Here is a 17631-nt window from a genome sequence, read left to right as displayed (position 1 = left end):
TATGGTTCACTTCATACTTCAGGAAAATGCACGTGGCCAAAACATACGGTCATTCTGTGATGGCAGCAAGGCTTTGTTAGGTTATGGATTTTACTAATGACCTTAGCCTGCAAATAGAGACCCGAGTGCTCCTGGTACAGAATGCTGGAGAAATGACTTTATTAAAAGTTCTTGTGGTGTGATACAGGGCTCTGGAGTCAGTATAAGGCTAAGTGCACACGTCGCAGAATTGCCGCGGCAATTCTGCAGCTCCTGCCGCGGGTATATCGCATGCGGAATTGGCATGCATATTCCCGCTAAAAACTAGCGTTTTTCAAGCGTAATTAGCTTTTAGAATGCTAGCGTTTTCCAAGCGATCTGTAGCATCGCTTGGAAAACTGATTGACAGGTTGGTCACACTTGTCAAACATAGTGTTTGACAAGTGTGACCAACTGTTTACTATTGATGCTGCCTATGCCGCATCAATAGTAAAAGATATAATGTTTAAAATAATTTAAAAAAATGGTTATTCTCACCTTCCGAAGGCAGGCAGCCGATCTCCTCAGCGGTTTCTGTTCCTATAGATGCTTTGTGTGCAGGACCTGCGATGACGTCACGGTCACGTGACCGCGACGTCATCGCAGGTCCTAAACACAAAGCATCTACAGGAATGGAAGCGGCCGCGTGCACCGCTGAGAGGCGGGAAGACTCCGGGGGCCATCGGAAGGTGAGTATGTCACTATTTTTTATCTTAATTCTTTTTTTTTTTTTTTTAACAATTATATGGTGCCCAGTCCGTGGAGGAGAGTCTCTCCTCCACCCTGGGTACCATCCGCACATGATCTGCTTATCAATGCATTCCTAGGTGTGCGGAATCCCCGCGATTCCGCAAATTTAAAGAACATGCTGCGTTTTTTTTTCTGGAATGCGATTCCGCTCAGGAAAACAACGCAGCATGTGCACAAAAAATGCGGATTGCATTCTATTAAATAGGTGTAAATGCTGTAAATGTTTTCATAAGAATTTTGGAAAGTTCTGAAATGTCCTACAAATGTCTGTTCTGTTCCTGATGGAAGGATCTCGGCCTTTAGTGGCGATGTATCTGTGCTGCACTTTATGTCCATGCGCAGTAGTGACCAGTGCTGTGGGGTCGGAGTCAGGGAAACAGACGAGTCGGAGGCTTGGCTTACAGACTCCAGTCTTGTGACGTCCGCCTGCTTTAAATATAATGCTCTCTTACTCTTATTACTGTTTTTATTAAAGGGAACCTATCACCCCATTTTTTTAAAGATTAGATAAAAATAGTGTGAAATAGGGGCAGAGCTGGGCTTTACATTAGTGCCTTTTTGGTGCCTTTACACCCCCGTTAGGCTGCCGAAATACCTTTGTGAAGTGGCCGTTTTGTCCTGTCACTCAAGTTGGTCAGGTCGGATGGGCGTGGTCACAGCGCTGTTTCTCCCCCAGATCAGGCTCATCATTACGTTGGTGGCGTAGTGGTGTGCGCATGTCCAAGGTCCCGAATCATGCACAGGGGTGTGAAAATAGCAGCAATGTCCGTTATTTCATTGGTGGTCGGTGGGCGCGGCCATCTTGCTTTGGCCGCGCGTGCGCAGAAGCGGCGCTCTGCTGGCCGCGGCTTCAGGAAAATGGCCGCGGGCATCCGCGCGTGCGCAGATGGCTATCGCGGCGGCCATTTTCGTGAAGCCGAGATGCGAACTCTGCTTCACGAAAATGGCCGCCGCGATAGCCATCTGCGCACGCGCGGCATCCCGTGGCCATTTTCCTGAAGCCGCGGCCAGCAGAGCGCCGCTTCTGCGCACGCGCGGCCAAAGCAAGATGGCCGCGCCCACCGACCACCAATGAAATAACGGACATCGCTGCTATTTTCACACCCCTGTGCAGGATTCGGGACCTTGGACATGCGCACACCACTACGCCACCAACGTAATGATGAGCCTGATCTGGGGGAGAAACAGCGCTGTGACCACGCCCATCCGACCTGACCAACTTGAGTGACAGGACAAAACGGCCACTTCACAAAGGTATTTCGGCAGCCTAACGGGGGTGTAAAGGCACTAATGTAAAGCCCAGCTCTGCCCCTATTTCACACTATTTTTATCTAATCTTTAAAAAACGGGGTGATAGGTTCCCTTTAAATCTTTTTTTTCTCACTTAAGGGGTAACATTGTGGAGGGTTTGCAAGAAATTACCTTCTGAGTTTTGATTTTACTTGGCAAAGATGTCTCTAAAATTACTGTAGCAAAGAAGCAATTGGGGTGTGTGTATATCTGTGTCCATTGTAATGGTTAGTTATAGGAGTAAGACTGCATTCACACATCTGTGACAAGTCTTAGTACAGTTAGGTGTGTGTATATATATATATATATATATATATATATATATATATATATATATATATATATATATATATATATATATATATAATTTTGGACAGAGACAACATTTTTCTAATTTTTCTTATAGACATTACCACAATGAATTTTAAACCAATTAATTCAGATACAGCTGAAGTTCAGACTTTCAGCTTTCATTTGAGGGTATCCACATTAAAATTGGATGAAGGGTTTAGGAGTTTCAGCTCCTTAACATGTGCCACCCTGTTTTTAAAGGGACCAAAAATAATTGGACAATTGACTCCAAGGCTATTTCATGGACAGGTGTGGGCAATCCCTTCCTTATGTCATTCTCAATTAAGCAGACAAAAGGCCTGGAGTTGATTTGAGGTGTGGTGCTTGCATTTGGAAGGTTTTGCTGTGAAGTAAACATGCGGTCAAAGGAGCTCTCCATGCAGGTGAAACAAGCCATCCTTAAGCTACGAAAACAGAAAAAACAAGCCGAGAAATTGCTACAATATTAGGAGTGGCAAAATCTACAGTTTGGTACATCCTGAGAAAGAAAGCACTGGTGAACTCATCAATGCAAAAAGACCTGGGTGCCCACTGAAGACAACAGTGGTGGATGATCGCAGAATAATCTCCATGGTGAAGAGAAACCCCTTCACGACAGCCAACCAAGTGAACAACACTCTCCAGGAGGTAGGCGTATCAATATCCAAATCTACCATAAAGAGAAGACTGCATGAAAGTGCAGCGGCCCAGAGTCCTGGTCGTTGCAGTACTGATGCTCCGCCGCTAAGGGGAGTGATGGTACGTCTGATGGCACTGAAGGAGTTCACCTGACCAGGTATCACAGGCACCAATACACTTCACAGTCTGGCCTCCAGGGGGAGCTAAGGGTGCTATGTATTAGGCCACTCCTCACAATCTGGTAAAACTGGGGGTTAGATAGAAAGTTAGGGAGAAAGCTGACTGGGTTGGAACCAAGCAACATCCTGTGGCAGAGGGTGTTGCAAGGGAAGATTCAGGGGGGTCCCTGTCAGGGGTGGGATCCTGACAGAGGCCTACGAACAGAAAAGAACATTAAGGAACTGCGCCTGCACTACATCGCGGCGGTATCTCAAGAAAGGACAAGAAGCAGGGTTTATTGTGAAGCAGTGAGAAACGAGATCGCAGCAACAAGGAGATAATACCAATAGGAGTCGTGCTGTAAGATCGAGGCAACATCCTATTGAGGCGTGTAGCTGGTGGCCAGAACGCCGAGGAAGTATTAGGCTCCAAGCAATACTTCAAACAGAGGCAGGACAGTTGATTTTAGGTTGACTGTCTCACCAAAATTGCCTAAGAAGACATAGGGGGCAATTGTGGGAGAGGGGTGACACTAGGGTCCCGGAAGAACTCCAGGCCTTCCCGTCATACGGGTGCATCCTATCCATATCATCTGGGGGACGGAGAAGAACATCAGAACAGACATAAGTTGTGGGAAATAACATCAGAAACAGACACAACAGTTGTGAGGACTATCCCGTGGTGCTCAGCAGGGAAGTACTACAACACACAGGTGCTAGAAGGTAGGCACAGATTTCCACCTGCAAAGGGAACTCTGGAGGTGCCATCGGACCGGCCGGTCTCAGACAGTCCTGTTAACCGTACTCTGGATTGAGGACCTTGAAGCCTTCAGTAAAGAGGTAAAGAGACTGCAACCCTGTGTCCTCGTTATTCATCGCGACCTGCACCACACACCACCACTCACAACTTTCATTGGACGCCCCTTAGCAGGGTCACGGACCGGGTCTAGCCACCGTGACAACCCCAGGACTGAGACAGAGAAGCCCGTTACCGAGTACCCCGCGGCCCTGCGTTTGGGGGCGCTCCAAAAGTAAATACAGAGGGTTCACTGCACGGTGCAAGCCACTCAAACGCATCAAGAATAAAAAGGCTAGCCTGGACTTTGCTAAAAATAACATCTAAAAAAGCCAGCACAGTTCTGGGAGAACCTTCTTTGGACAGATGAAACCAAGATCAACCTCTACCAGAATGATGGAAAGAGAAAAGTATGGTGAAGGTGTGGTATAGCTCATGATCCAAAGCATACCACATCATCTGTAAAACACGGTGGAGGCAGTGTGATGGCTTGGGCATGCATGGCTGCCAGTGTCACTGGGTCACTAGTGTTTATTGATGATGTGACACAGGACAGAAGCAGCCGAATTAATTCTGAGGTATTCAGAGCCATACTGTGTGCTCAGATCCAGCCAAATGCAGCCAAACTGATTGGTCGTCGTTTCATATTACAGATGGACAATGACCCAAAACATAAAGCCAAAGCAACCCAGGAGTTTATTAAAGCAAAGAAGTGGAATATTCTTGAACGGCCAAGTCAGTCACCTGATCTCAACCCAATTGAGCATGCATTTCACTTGTGAAAGACTAAACGTCAGACAGAAAGGCCCACAAACGAACAGCAACAGAAAACCACCACAGTGAAGGCCTGGCAGAGCATCAAATAGGAGGAAACTCAGCGTCTGGTGATGTCCATGAGTTCAAGACTTCAGGCAGTCATTGCCAGCAAAGGGTTTTTCAACCAAGTACTAAAAATGAACATTTTATTTAAAATTATTGAATCTGTCCAATTACTTTTGGTCCCTTTAAAAACAGGGTGGCACATGTTTAGGAGCTGAAACTCCTAAACCCTTCATCCAGTTTTAATGTGGATACCCTCAAATGAAAGCTGAAAGTCTGAACTTCAACTGCATCTGAATAGTTTTGTTTAAAATTAATTGTGGTAATGTCTATAACCAAAACTAGATGTGTGTGTGTGTGTGTGTGTGTGTGTGTGTGTGTTTTATTTTTTTATTTAATTTTCCTTCTCTCGGACATCCCATACCCATAGTGTCATTGAACCATACACGTCCAGTTAAAAAAAAATAAATAAAAAAATGGTCCGTGAGACTAAGAGCATAGACTACTCGTCAGTTTTGCAGATCAGATTCTGCTATTAAAGTCTATGCAGATCCATGAGACAAGGATAATAGGAAGACACTAGCTACTTTAGTGTTTCATCTGTTTTTAAATGAGACAATGGATAAAAAAGAACTGACAGCCAATCTGATTCAGTGAGAAGGGCTGAGAAACATACACATACATAGCCTTATGCTGAAGGGTATGCTCTGAATGTACACATCCCCGGCTCCTAACTGAATTGCATCTAGTCCCTCTCTGGTATGCTCTGCTTGCCCATCACTTTGTATCCTAAATGTATTTCAGTCCTCTTGTGTCTTCTATGCATATCTGAGTGGTCCGTCTAACCCCTCACCCCTTTATATGACCCTTGTTTAACTCTGAACATGTTTTCTGGCCACACAACCCACATCCCCCTCTCACAGCTGAGTGCTCTAAGTTGGACATATATTCAGCACCATAAGTCTGATCCAGACGTAGTCTGATACAGGCATCTTTCAAATTCCAGATTTCTAATTACACTACTATGAATTAGACTAAAATTGGACTGGAATTTAATTATAAGGTAATCGAATATAAAAGCATACTACTTTATTTTTTTTTCTTATCGCTGTAATCCCTCCACCAAGTAAGGAAGTAGTCATTTCTCCCTCCCTCCTCCCCAGCCATCTCACCTCCTCTTCAGAACTGTAACTCCACATACAATCCTTTTTCTCCAGATACACACGGCCACATCATGTCCTATCCTACACCCACCTTCTAACACTCTCTCAGCTACTCCTCATTGCTGACGACGTATCACTAAATCCCTGGTCGTCCTCAACACATTCCCACACTCATTTCTAACCCCCTGCCACAATCCTCTACACGTTTTCGCAATGATGATAACCTCATACCCATTTATCCATCCCCCACTACCCCTGTCTCCCTACCTGAAGCACTATGGAACGCACGCTCCGTCTGCAACAAACTGTTGTTTATCCATGACCTCTTTATCACCAACAAACTTGCCTTCCTTGGCATCACTGAAACCTTGCTCACCCCCTCTGACTCAGCCTCTCCAGCTGAACTTTCCTATGGTGGATTCCACCTCTCACACCCCCGCCCTAGCAACAAACGTGGTGGAGGAGTTGACTTGCTCATGTCTGATACCTGCTCCTTTACCCCAATTCCGCTACCACCCTCTCCTACTCTTCCCTTGTTTGAGATGCACTCTGTCCGCATCTACTCCCCTTCCAACCTCCAGCTGGCTATCATCTACCACCCCCCAGAACTAGCCATCTCCACCTTTCTCGACCACTTCACCACCTGGCTACTTCATTTCCTCTCTGCTGACATTCCCACCATCATCATGGATGACTTCAACATCCCTATTGACGCTTCCACCCCAGCTGCCTCTAAGCTTTTATCGCTCACTGCCTCCTTTGGCCTCACTCAATGGTCCTCCGCGGCCACTCGCAAAGATGGCCACATGCTGGACCTCATCTTCACCCGCCTCTGTTCCCTTACTAATCTCACTAACTCGCCCCTCCCCCACAACCTACTGACAATCTCTTCCCTCTCCTAGTGCGCAACACCCCACTCCACAAACTCGCTCACCCTCGCAGAAATCTCAAGCACCTCAATTTACAATCACTCTGAGTCCTTTCTCCCTCTTACAGACATGGCTTCCCTTCATGACAGATGCTGCTGCCACTTTTTATAACCCCACAATAACAGCAACACTTGATTATGCTGCCCCCCTCACACATAGCAAAACTCGTACAAACAGGCAGCCCTGGCTGACAAGCCTGACTAAAGAACGGAGACGGGCTTCCAGGGTCGCTGAGCGGAGATGGAAGAGATCCCGCTCTGCTGAGCACTTCATCGCATACAGGCAGTTCCTCACCCGCTTCAAGTCCACACTCACTGCCGCAAAACAAACCTACTTCTCATCTCTCATGTCCTCCCTGTCTAACAACCCTAAACGGCTTTTCAACACTTTAAATTTTCCGTCCCCCAGCACCTCCTCCCTCTCCTCCCCTCTCATCTCTGCCGAAGACTTTGCCTCTTTCTTTAAGCAGAAGATTGATATGATCAGAGAAAGCTTTGGCCCACAGCCCCCAATACCCCTCTTAGCTGCTCACCCTGTTCCTCCAAAACAAGCTTCTCCACCATGATAGAAGATCAGCTCTCCACCCGCTTGTCAAGATCCATTCTCACCACTTGCATACTTGACCCTCTCCCGTCCCACCTAATCCCTAACCTCGCCACAGTCTTCATCCCATCCCTAACACACTTCTTCAACCTCTCCCTTACAAATGGTGTTTTCCCTTCAAACGTGCCTCGATCACACCCATCCTCAAAAAGCCCTCCCTTAACTCATCCTCTGTGTCTAGCTATCGCCCGATATCTCTTCTCCCTTATGCCTCAAAACTACTGGAACGGCATGTCCATCTTGAACTGTCCTTCTACCTCTCCTATTGCTTCCTCTTTTACTGGTTACAAGCTGGCTTCCGACCGCATCACTCAACTGAAACTACCCTAACTAAAGTTACCAACGACCCACTAACCACCAAGTGCAAGCGACACTACTGTCCTCCTCCTGGACCTGTCTTCTGCCTTCGACACTGACTATTCCCTCCTGCTACAGATTCTCTCATCTCTTGGCATCACAGACTTGGCCCTATCCTGGATCTCGTCATACCTAACAGACCGCACATTCAGTGTCTCCCTCTCCCACACCACCTCCTGACCTCGCCCCCTGTCTGTCGGTGTTCCCCAAGGCTCAGTCCTAGGGCCCCTGCTCTTCATCTACACCTTTGGCTTGGGACAGCTCATAGAATCCCACGGTTTGCAGTATCGTCTCTACGCTGTTGACACGCAGCTCTACCTATCTGGACCCAACCTCGCCTCCTTACTGACCAAAATCCCACAATGTCTGTCTATTTCAGCTTTCTTTTCTGTTCTTTCTAAAACTGTACATGGACAAAACAGAATTCATCATCTTTCCCCCATCTCTCTTCTACCCCTCCACGAGACCTATCCATTAATGTCAATGGCTGCTCACTTTCCCCAGTCCCACATGCTCGTTGCCTCAGAGTGATCCTCGACTCTGCCCTCTCTTTGAAGCCACATATACAAGCCCTTGCCTCCTCCTGCCAGTTCAAACTCAAAAATATTTCACGGATCCGTGCATTCCTTGACCATGAAACCACAAAAACGCTAGTGCACGCCTTTATCTCCCATCTCCACTACAACCTCTTACTTACTTACCTCCCCTCTGGCACCACTCCAATCCATCCTACACTCTGCTGCCTGACTAATCCACCTGTCTCCCCGTTTTTCTCCAGCTTCTCCTCTCTGCCAAGCCCTTCACTGGCTTCCTATTGTCCAGAGGCTCCAGTTCAAAACCCTAAGGGTATGTGTCCACGATTACATCTGGATTAGCTGCAGATTGAACGCTGCGTACAGCCGCAGCATTCAACCAACAGCATCCAGATGTTACAGCATAGTGGAGGGGATTTTATGAAATCCCTTCTCCACTATGTGTGTGAACACTCATCCGGCGGCCCAACGTTTACGGACATGTGGCATGTGTTTTCAGATCGCAGCATGTCTGTTTACCTTGCGGCGACGCTCCGTCGCCGCAAGGTAAATAACACCGTCCTATGTATAGGGTGTGGCAATTCCAGATGTGTTCAATTAACACATCCGGAATCACCGCGCGTACAGAAGGGGGCAGCGCTTTGGGCGGAGCGGGTTTTGCCATTCCGTCCAAAGCGCCGCCAATACGGCTCGTGGACATGCACCCTTACTATGTCATACAAAGCGATCCACAACCTGTTTCTTCCATACATCTGTGACATGGTCTCCCGGTACTTAACCACACGCAACCTTCGATCCTCTCAAGATCTCCTTCTCTAGTCCCCTCTTATCTCTTCTTCCCACAACCGCATACAAGACTTCTCCAGTGCTTCCCCCATACTCTGAAACTCTACCCCAACACATCAGTTTCTTTTTGAAGGTTTCCGTGGTAGGCAAGAGTCTGAAGGCTCACCTCTTCCGACAAGCCTACAACCTGCAATGATCCTTAGCCCGCTGAACCGCCGCACAACCAGCTCTACCCTCCTCTCTACTTGTGTGTGCCTTGTTTTGCTCATGACTATTGTACTTGTCTATATTCGCCCCTTTAACGTGCCATGGAATAAATGGTGCTATAAAAATGTATAATAATAATAATAATACTCTTGGCCCTGCCAATCATGAATGACTTCCTTTTGTCCTTGTTTAATAATAGTCTATAGTATATTCTAAGTTGTTTCTATATCTTCAAACGACTTCAATAGTGATCTGACTATTCTCTCCTATGCAAGGGCAGATTAGAGTGGGTACTATTAACCAAAATGATACTCAAGAGAAATCTTGTGCTAAAGAATAACAATCGTAGACACTTTGCCGTCTTGGTGAGTATTGACTTCTGGCCACAAGCTGTCAGCATACACTGCGGTCAGTCACTATAGGGATTTTTTTGTGTGTTTGGCTATGACAGCCTAATAGCACAATCTATCCTCATATTACTCTCCCATACTTTTATTGAGCAGTATAGTCTGATGACTAGTGTTGAGCGATACCGTCCGATACTTGAAAGTATCGGCCGATACCGGCAAAGTATCGGATCCAATCCGATACCGATACCCGATACCAATACAAGTCAATGGGACTCAAGTATCGGACGGTATCCCTGATGGTTCCCAGGGTCTGAAGGAGAGGAAACTCTCCTTCAGGCCCTGGGATCCATATTAATGTGTAAAAGAAAGAATTAAAATAAAAAAATAATGCTATACTCACCTCACCGAGGGAACCGGCAGCGTTCTTTGCTTAAAATTCGCGCGTTTACTTCCTTACGTGAAGTCCCGGCTTGTGATTGGTCGCGTGCCGCCCATGTGGCCGCGACGCGACCAATCACAGCAAGCCGTGACGTAATTTCAGGTCCTTCAGGATTTTAAAATTACGTTCTGGCTTGTGATTGGTCGCGTCGCGGTCACATGGGCGACGCGACCAATCACAAGCCGTGACGTAATTTTAAAAATGCGCGCGTTTCCTGCCTCCTGTGACGTCACGGCTTGTGATTGGTCGCGTCGCCCATGTGACCGCGACGCGACCAATCACAAAGCCGGAACGTAATTTTAAAATACTGAATGCCTAGAAGGACCTGAAAATTAAGTCACGGCTTGCTGTGATTGGTCGCGTCGCGGCCACATGGGCGGCACGCGACCAATCACAAGCCGTGACGTCACGGAAGGAAGGAAACGCGCATTTTAAGCAAAGAACGCTGCCGGTTCCCTCGGTGAGGTCCAGGCTGCGTCGGAGAGGTGAGTATAGCAATATTTTTTATTTTAATTCTTTCTTTTACACATTAATGTTGTTTCGATACCCGATACCACAAAAGTATCGGATCTCGGTATCGGAATTCCGATACAGCAAATATCGGCCGATACTTGCGGTATCGGAATGCTCAACACTACTGATGACCAGTCCACTTTGACGGAAATGTCACTTCTCCTGTCCTCCAAATTAACACAGAGAAAACACAATCCAGTAATGTTCACCTCACTACTTTTAATTTACTGTTCTACATTAAAATGGGGATATGCTTTTCACTTAGCAAAAAATGGAGAATCTAAAAATAGTGATTGTGAACAGATAAAAGAATGACTTGCTTTACTTGTAGCTAGTGATGCTTTTTTCAGACATGTGGTTTCTTTATACTTGCAGAAGACATGCCGCAGGTGGAGACCAGAGTGGTTCTAGTCCAGGACGCTGGAAGAAATGATGCTTTACTAAAAGCTCTTGAGGTAAGGGATGGTCCTCACAAAGATGGAAAATATATATAATTATATATATATTTTTTTCTTTGCACAGTTAAATACATTCTGTTCTGTAATGTTCTCTGAATCTTGCTTTCCACAGACTGTTAAGCTAATGGAAGTTCCAGTTATAAAGATAAGGGAAAACTGTCATGAGAAATCCCGAGAATCATTTATAAAAAGTATTGTGAATATGGTATGGTTATTTCTTCATACCAGCTGATCTTGCATGCGGCACCTCACGACTGGCACTTAAAGGGCTCCACTAACATTATGGATTATTTTTGCTTCATCACTGCAATCTTAACACGTGGCTGAGATTTTTCTCTTGGGCTTCTCCAGTAATTTGGTTTTGGTTCTTACCCATGGTGAAGGATGATATTTTTCACCCATAGGATAATTTTTGTTTTTTTTTTGTCTCTCATCTTATGTGGCACAAACATGCTTTTGTTTGTCTTCCTTACTTTGTATAGTGCAAACTTATTGGACCTCATTTATCAAAACTGGACTTGTTGCCAATAGTAGGGTCGTACCGGTTAGGAGTGTAGAGGTAGCAGTTTCTTCTGGGGCCCCAAGACTCCAATGTCACACTAGGCATGGACATTAGAAATGTTAGGTGGGGGACCAGTTACATAATTTGCAGGAACTCCAGGTTAAGCCTCAGCCTGATGCCATCTGTGTGCTGTACGTGTTTCTTCACGAACCCATAGACTTTTATTGGCTTTTGTCATTCATGATGCCAGAAAAACACTGAAATGTGAAAAGTTCCATAAGTTATAATGGGTATAGGAATCCCTGTCATGTGAATGAGGCCTAAGCAGGAGTAGTGTCTGTAGTGAGGTGCGGACATTTTCATCAATATGCATCATATTTGCATTTTATAGCAGTATTGATAAATTGCCCCCAACAAAGCCTGTTTTCTTATTGGTCAAGTCCCTTTTTTTCCGGCTACCCCTGTATGGTGTATGGTGACCCCTGTAAGTTCGTTGTAGTTCTTTCATTGCCATCCGCTTGCTGTCATCCCTGCCAGCTGCTTTGGCCAGGCTATTACACGAGCAAGCACAATTTGCCCATCCATGTGTAATCAGCAAATTAGAAGATATTCTGTCTCCAGTGTGGGTTGAATGACGCAGTCAGTCTTTTGTGGCCTATTCTAGGTTTGATGCCTACAGGGCATTACTGAATACACAATATGAAGAAATGAAAGGTCACATCTGTCAAAACGATAATGTTGGATTCTTTAATCTGCACGAAAATGGGAAAAATGAAGCTCAAAAGTCAATATCTATCCATTACAATGATCAAGGTTGTCATACCTTGGACCCTATATTTGCCCATGTCATACTGCAAAGAAAACTTTTAAAAATCCCATTCGTGTACATTAAACATAACCATTGTTTTAACACTTTCCACTTCCAGAATATCTATATTGTACCTGGTCAGAAAATTGCTAGTTGTTCATCTTTGTGGGCAAATTGGGATCCTTGACGCGCTGGTGACTTGTTGTACAGGTGGCTGACAGTGACTGGCAAGCCTCTGCATGCATGTTGCATATAGGCACAGGCTTGCCTGTCAGTCAGTGGTTGGAGAACAGCTACCAGGGACCTGTCTGTATGACTAGGCACTGGCTCTGTCCCCAGGTGCCTGATGCTTGCTGCCAAATAATTATGAAGGGTTAACCTGGTCCCAAAAGTACCAGGTATACAACCTTCTTAAAATTATGGCTGCACACATCAGATGGACTGTAGGGGGTAATGCAGTTGAAGGAATATATTTTTAGCCTCAGGAAATCAATGTTGTGAACTAATGCTACACTTACTCTGATGATTTACCTTCCATGAAGAAGTGTGTGGTGGTGGCCAATATAATAAGGGGGGTGGGGGAGAGAAGGCAAAAAAAAGATAATGTAAAGGGACACTCTGTCAGCATGGAGTGACTGTTCAAACCAAGTACAGGCGGCTCTGTGCATCATGGCGAGGCCAGACGTTTTAAGTGCATGTTCCCACCTGCTTGGTTTCCATCTATCTTCCCTTTACCGGCTCTTTGAAGCCAGAGCTGTCAATCAAAAAGGGGTGGAAGAGAAAACAAACAGATGGAACCTGCAAGTAGCACTAATTACCTGCAGCTATAGGAGTAATCTGTAGATAAATAACATTGAATTCATGTCTGGCGGGCTATTTAGTGAGCGTGCTGTTTTTACACCTGAACACATGAGTTCTTGAATTGTTGAGATTGCCTCCAGCGTTGACGGTGCTGAAGCGGCCCCACAGGAGAGTATAGCTGTTTATTTTATAAGGGGGGGCGGGGAGCATAGTGATTAACAAAGGGTTGTCTGAGTAGTGGACAAACCCTTTAATAATTTTAGCAAAATGTTATATCTAATCAGGTTGGTGTAGTTTTGTGGTAAAAGATTTCATGATTCCCGTAGCTGGAACTGCTCTTTATATGCTTGGGAGTCAAGGGGACGGTCCTAATCATTGCCGCACTTCAGACAGATGGCTGCCAATCACTAAGTGTGGTAGGACCATGTACTGGGCTTTGGAGAGAAGGTGCTGGAGTCTGCCGTTTTGAAGGAGTTCAAACTGGAATTTTAATTAGTCAGAGATCGGGTCTGTATTGTGCATCAGTAGTTACAGGTCCAAACCACAGAAGAGGTGCTGTCTAGGTTTCACTCTGGTTCTGGCTTTCTAATGCCAATGAAATATGCCCAGAATACTACAGTGTGGAGGCCATCTAATGCCTCATCCCACCAGACTACAGATCCGCCTGCTCAGCTCCTCGTGTGCCTTCACCTGCAGATCACACGACATGCTCAATGTAACGGGACTCGCTGAGCTAATCAAATGGGCCGCAATGTTGGGCTGTGGGAGAGATTAGAGAGTTACTAAAGCAGTCAGATTGGTGTCGCACAAATGTGCTCTGGGCAGCTGCTCTACATTCCCTTTGCCCCCAATGTACCCTGTTTTGTGCTGTATTAAGGTGTGTGTGTGTGTGTTGTGTGTTTTTTTTTTTTTTTTTTTTTTTTTTTAAACTCTCCTCTCTTGACTCAAACCCCCCAGGAAATCAAGCATCCTTATGTCACAACAGAGTCTGTGGAAGAATATGCTGAAGCCGATGCTCCAGAGTTTGAGAACGTGTTTGTTATATCAGATTTCCAGCACCCGTTCTTTCGGTATCTGTATAAAGCCGACTGCAGGGTGCTGGGTCCCCCGATCATCTTGTACTGTGCGCAAAAAGGAGAGGTAAAGATGTTTCTATAGATATTGTGAATGATAGCATTGGGTTTAGTCTGGGGAGTATATTTATTAGGCCAGCTTCATATATCTGTGAAACACTGACTGTGCGCCTATTAAGATGCCTGACCGTCCTGTCTCAGTACGGGAGCTGACTCCTAAGCAGTCATATGCCTATTCGGCGGTGAGGTCCTGTGGTCTGATCTGAGCACGAGTGTTCCGTGGATATGTGAAACTAGCCTTACTCGGAATTCTTTTTTTTTTTTCTTTTTTTTCTTTTTTTTTTTTTTATCCACCTCTTGTCTGAGTTACAGCTTCTTGTTCTAGCTTAGAAGTATAAACTTTAACTTTAACACTTTTTTTTTTTTCTTTTACTTCTAGCCTATGCCATTTACCTCTCGGCCTTTGTATTGTGCAAGTATGCTGAATCTGGTCCTGTGCTTCACTGGATTCCGGAAAAAGGATGAGCTGGTAAGAAATGGTGCACCCAGTGTCCACAGCTCCGCTCCTCACCTGCGTCACATGCACACACTTAAAAGCTGGATCTCACTGAAAAGTGGCCTGTGGCCTGGCCAGAAGACGACGTGGGCGTTTAGTCTCATTGTGCGTGGTGTGGATGGGAGTAGCACTGATCAGTCCTTGTATTAAGGCCAGCTCTCAACACAAAATGACTAAAGGATAAAAATCGTCACCGGAGTACTGCTTTTAAAGATAATGTCATCAGTTTTGTGCCAGCCATTTTGTAACTGCTGTAACCTGAATCTGGGACAGGCTCCCTCATTATAGGGAACCTTGTTTCATTCTAGGGTGCTTCGCAGTTTCAGTGGAAAACAAGGTTTTTTAAGAGCAGGGCACATGGGGACATATCTAAAGCGTGGCTCCACTCAAACTTCTCGCACAGCTCAGCTAGTCTGCAGTCATGTAATTGATGACTGGTTCACTTTAATTCTGCTAATGATCATCATTTCCTAAAAGAATATGATTAGAAACATGACTTATTGGTAGTATTGTGTGACATGAGTATACTGTATGTACTATGTTGTACATTTAATAATTTGTATCTTTTTGTGTTCAGGTAAAGTTGGTGACCTTAGTCCATCATATGGGAGGAACCATACGAAAAGACTTCAGCTCTAAAGTGACACATCTAGTTGCCAATTCTACTCATGGAGATAAGTTTAGGGTGCGTGTCCCTTCCATTTCTAAATGGTATTCTAGTAAATTCTGTTCATACTTATTGGTGAAAATGATTCCAAAGACATACTGATGGGGATTCTAGATTGTGAGCCCTATCGGAGACAGCGGTAACAATGTGTGCAAAACTGTAAAGCGCTGCGGAATATGTTAGCACTATATAAAAAAAAATAAAGATAAAGATGGTCTTTGATGGTAACTAACTTGCGTAGGCACAGGATATGTATTTAGCTTGTCTTGAAGGGGTTGTCTGGTCTTAATCTACAAGTCTACAGTCACTTTTTTACTGCAGACTTGTGAATACTCACAACGTGCTTGCTGTGAGGATCCTCCAGTGCCAGCAGCAAGCGGTACATGACAGCAAATGTGTGATCTGCTTACTCCCGGTCACATTTCAACTAGATGGATGCAGCCTCGCTCAATACCTGTGAGGCCATAAACAGTCTAGTCAGGTTTGGCCAGAAGTAAGCATATTACTCGCTGCCGCCTCTGGAGAATGCTCACTGCGCACGTTGTAAGGATTCACAAGTATGCAGTCACGGAATGACTGCAGACTTGTAGCTTAAAGGGAATCTGTCACCCCTTTTTTTCGATATGCGATAAAAATATCGTTCAATTTAGCGGGAGCTCTGCTTTACCGCAGTACCTTCCATATTCTCCACCTTTGTTGAGAAAATACCTTTTGTAATCTCTCCGTTTTCCTATGTAAATTACCCTGGTCCAATGGGCGGTGCCTATTCGCCGTCTCTCCCCACCTCCTGCCTTGCTCTACGCATTTTCTTTACTGCGTTGGCGTCGTTTTCCTGCGCATTGAAATGTCCTCTTGTGCGTGCAAAGTATGTTTTGCCCAACAGTGGGCAAAGCATAAAACTCATTATTGCGCATGCGCCGGCATTTTCCATGACGCTCTGTGCCCCGGAAGTCTTTCCATGCAAAGTCCAGGAACACATGATTTCCACAGCAATACTTCCCTGGGCACAGAGCATAGGGTAAAAAGCCAGCGCATGTGCAATAATAATTTCTCCTTCGCCACATTGGGGGACACAGAACCATGGGTGTTATGCTGCTGTCGCTAGGAGGCTGACACTAAGTTGAGACAAAAAAAAAAATTAGCTCCTCCCCTGCAGTATACACCCTCATGCTGGCTTCCTGAGGCCCAGTTCAAGCTTGGAGTCAGCGGGAGGCACACAGGGTCTGCTATTCAGACCAGAATTATATATATATATATATATATATATATATATATATATATATATATATATATATATATATATATATATATATATATATATATATATATATATATATATATATATATATATATATATATATCTATCCCGATTCTAACGCATCGGGTATTCTAGAATATGTATGTCCACGTAGTATATTGGCCATTTACGTAGTGTATTGCCCAGCTACATAGTATACAGCACAGCGACGTAGTATATTGCCCTGCCACGTAGTGTATTGCCCAGCTACATAGTATACAGCACAGCGACATAGGATATTGCGCAGCTACGTTGTATATTGCACAGAGCCACATAGTATATTGTCCAGCCACGTAGTATATTGCCCAGCCTTGTAGTATACAGCAGAGCCACGTAGGATATTGCCCAGTGACGTAGTATATTACCGAGGCACGTATGTCACAGGGCCAAAAAATAAAAAATAAACATACTCACCTAACGATCCGAGGGCCCCTTGTAGTGTATCATACTCACCATTCTTGTCGCTGCTCCTCGGCGTCCCGTGTCTCCTCTTCCTGGGATCCTGTGCAGATGGTAGTGCTCGGCTTCAGGAAAATGGCCGCGGGATGCCGCGCATGCGCAGATCGAGATCGCGGCGGCCATTTTCCTGAAGCCGAGTTCCATTGCAAGTGCCAGGGCTGGTGGGAGCAGGACCTATGAAGACGTCGCGGTCACATGACCGTGACGTCACGGCAGGTCCTTGCCGCACACCAGCCCTGGGACGGGACCGAACCGCAAGCTGACGGTTGTAATGGAGCGGTCCGGGGAGCGTGGCGAGGAGCGAAAAAGGCGGCGGAGGGTGAGTATAGC

General features: G+C 45.5%; 1 protein-coding gene across 6 annotated transcripts in view; it reads left to right on the top strand.

The window, feature by feature from the left end:
- The window catches only part of ECT2 (epithelial cell transforming 2), a 145121-nt gene that overhangs the window by 20202 nt on the left and 107288 nt on the right, over positions 1 to 17631 (top strand). For 3 of the 6 annotated variants that reach the window (XM_077290520.1, XM_077290517.1, XM_077290518.1), the window contains exons 4-8: positions 11056 to 11135; positions 11251 to 11343; positions 14207 to 14389; positions 14762 to 14851; positions 15456 to 15563. In XM_077290520.1, coding sequence (XP_077146635.1) covers positions 11056 to 11135; positions 11251 to 11343; positions 14207 to 14389; positions 14762 to 14851; positions 15456 to 15563 — 554 coding nt within the window. The remainder of the gene's footprint in view (positions 1 to 11055; positions 11136 to 11250; positions 11344 to 14206; positions 14390 to 14761; positions 14852 to 15455; positions 15564 to 17631) is intronic. The other 3 variants (XM_077290521.1, XM_077290519.1, XM_077290522.1) reach the window with 1 other exon arrangement.

This window comes from Ranitomeya variabilis, chromosome 2 (genome assembly GCF_051348905.1).
Source record: "Ranitomeya variabilis isolate aRanVar5 chromosome 2, aRanVar5.hap1, whole genome shotgun sequence".
Taxonomy (NCBI): domain Eukaryota; kingdom Metazoa; phylum Chordata; class Amphibia; order Anura; family Dendrobatidae; genus Ranitomeya; species Ranitomeya variabilis.
Note: the sequence above shows the minus strand (reverse complement) of the source record. Positions and strands in the feature narration are given on the sequence as shown.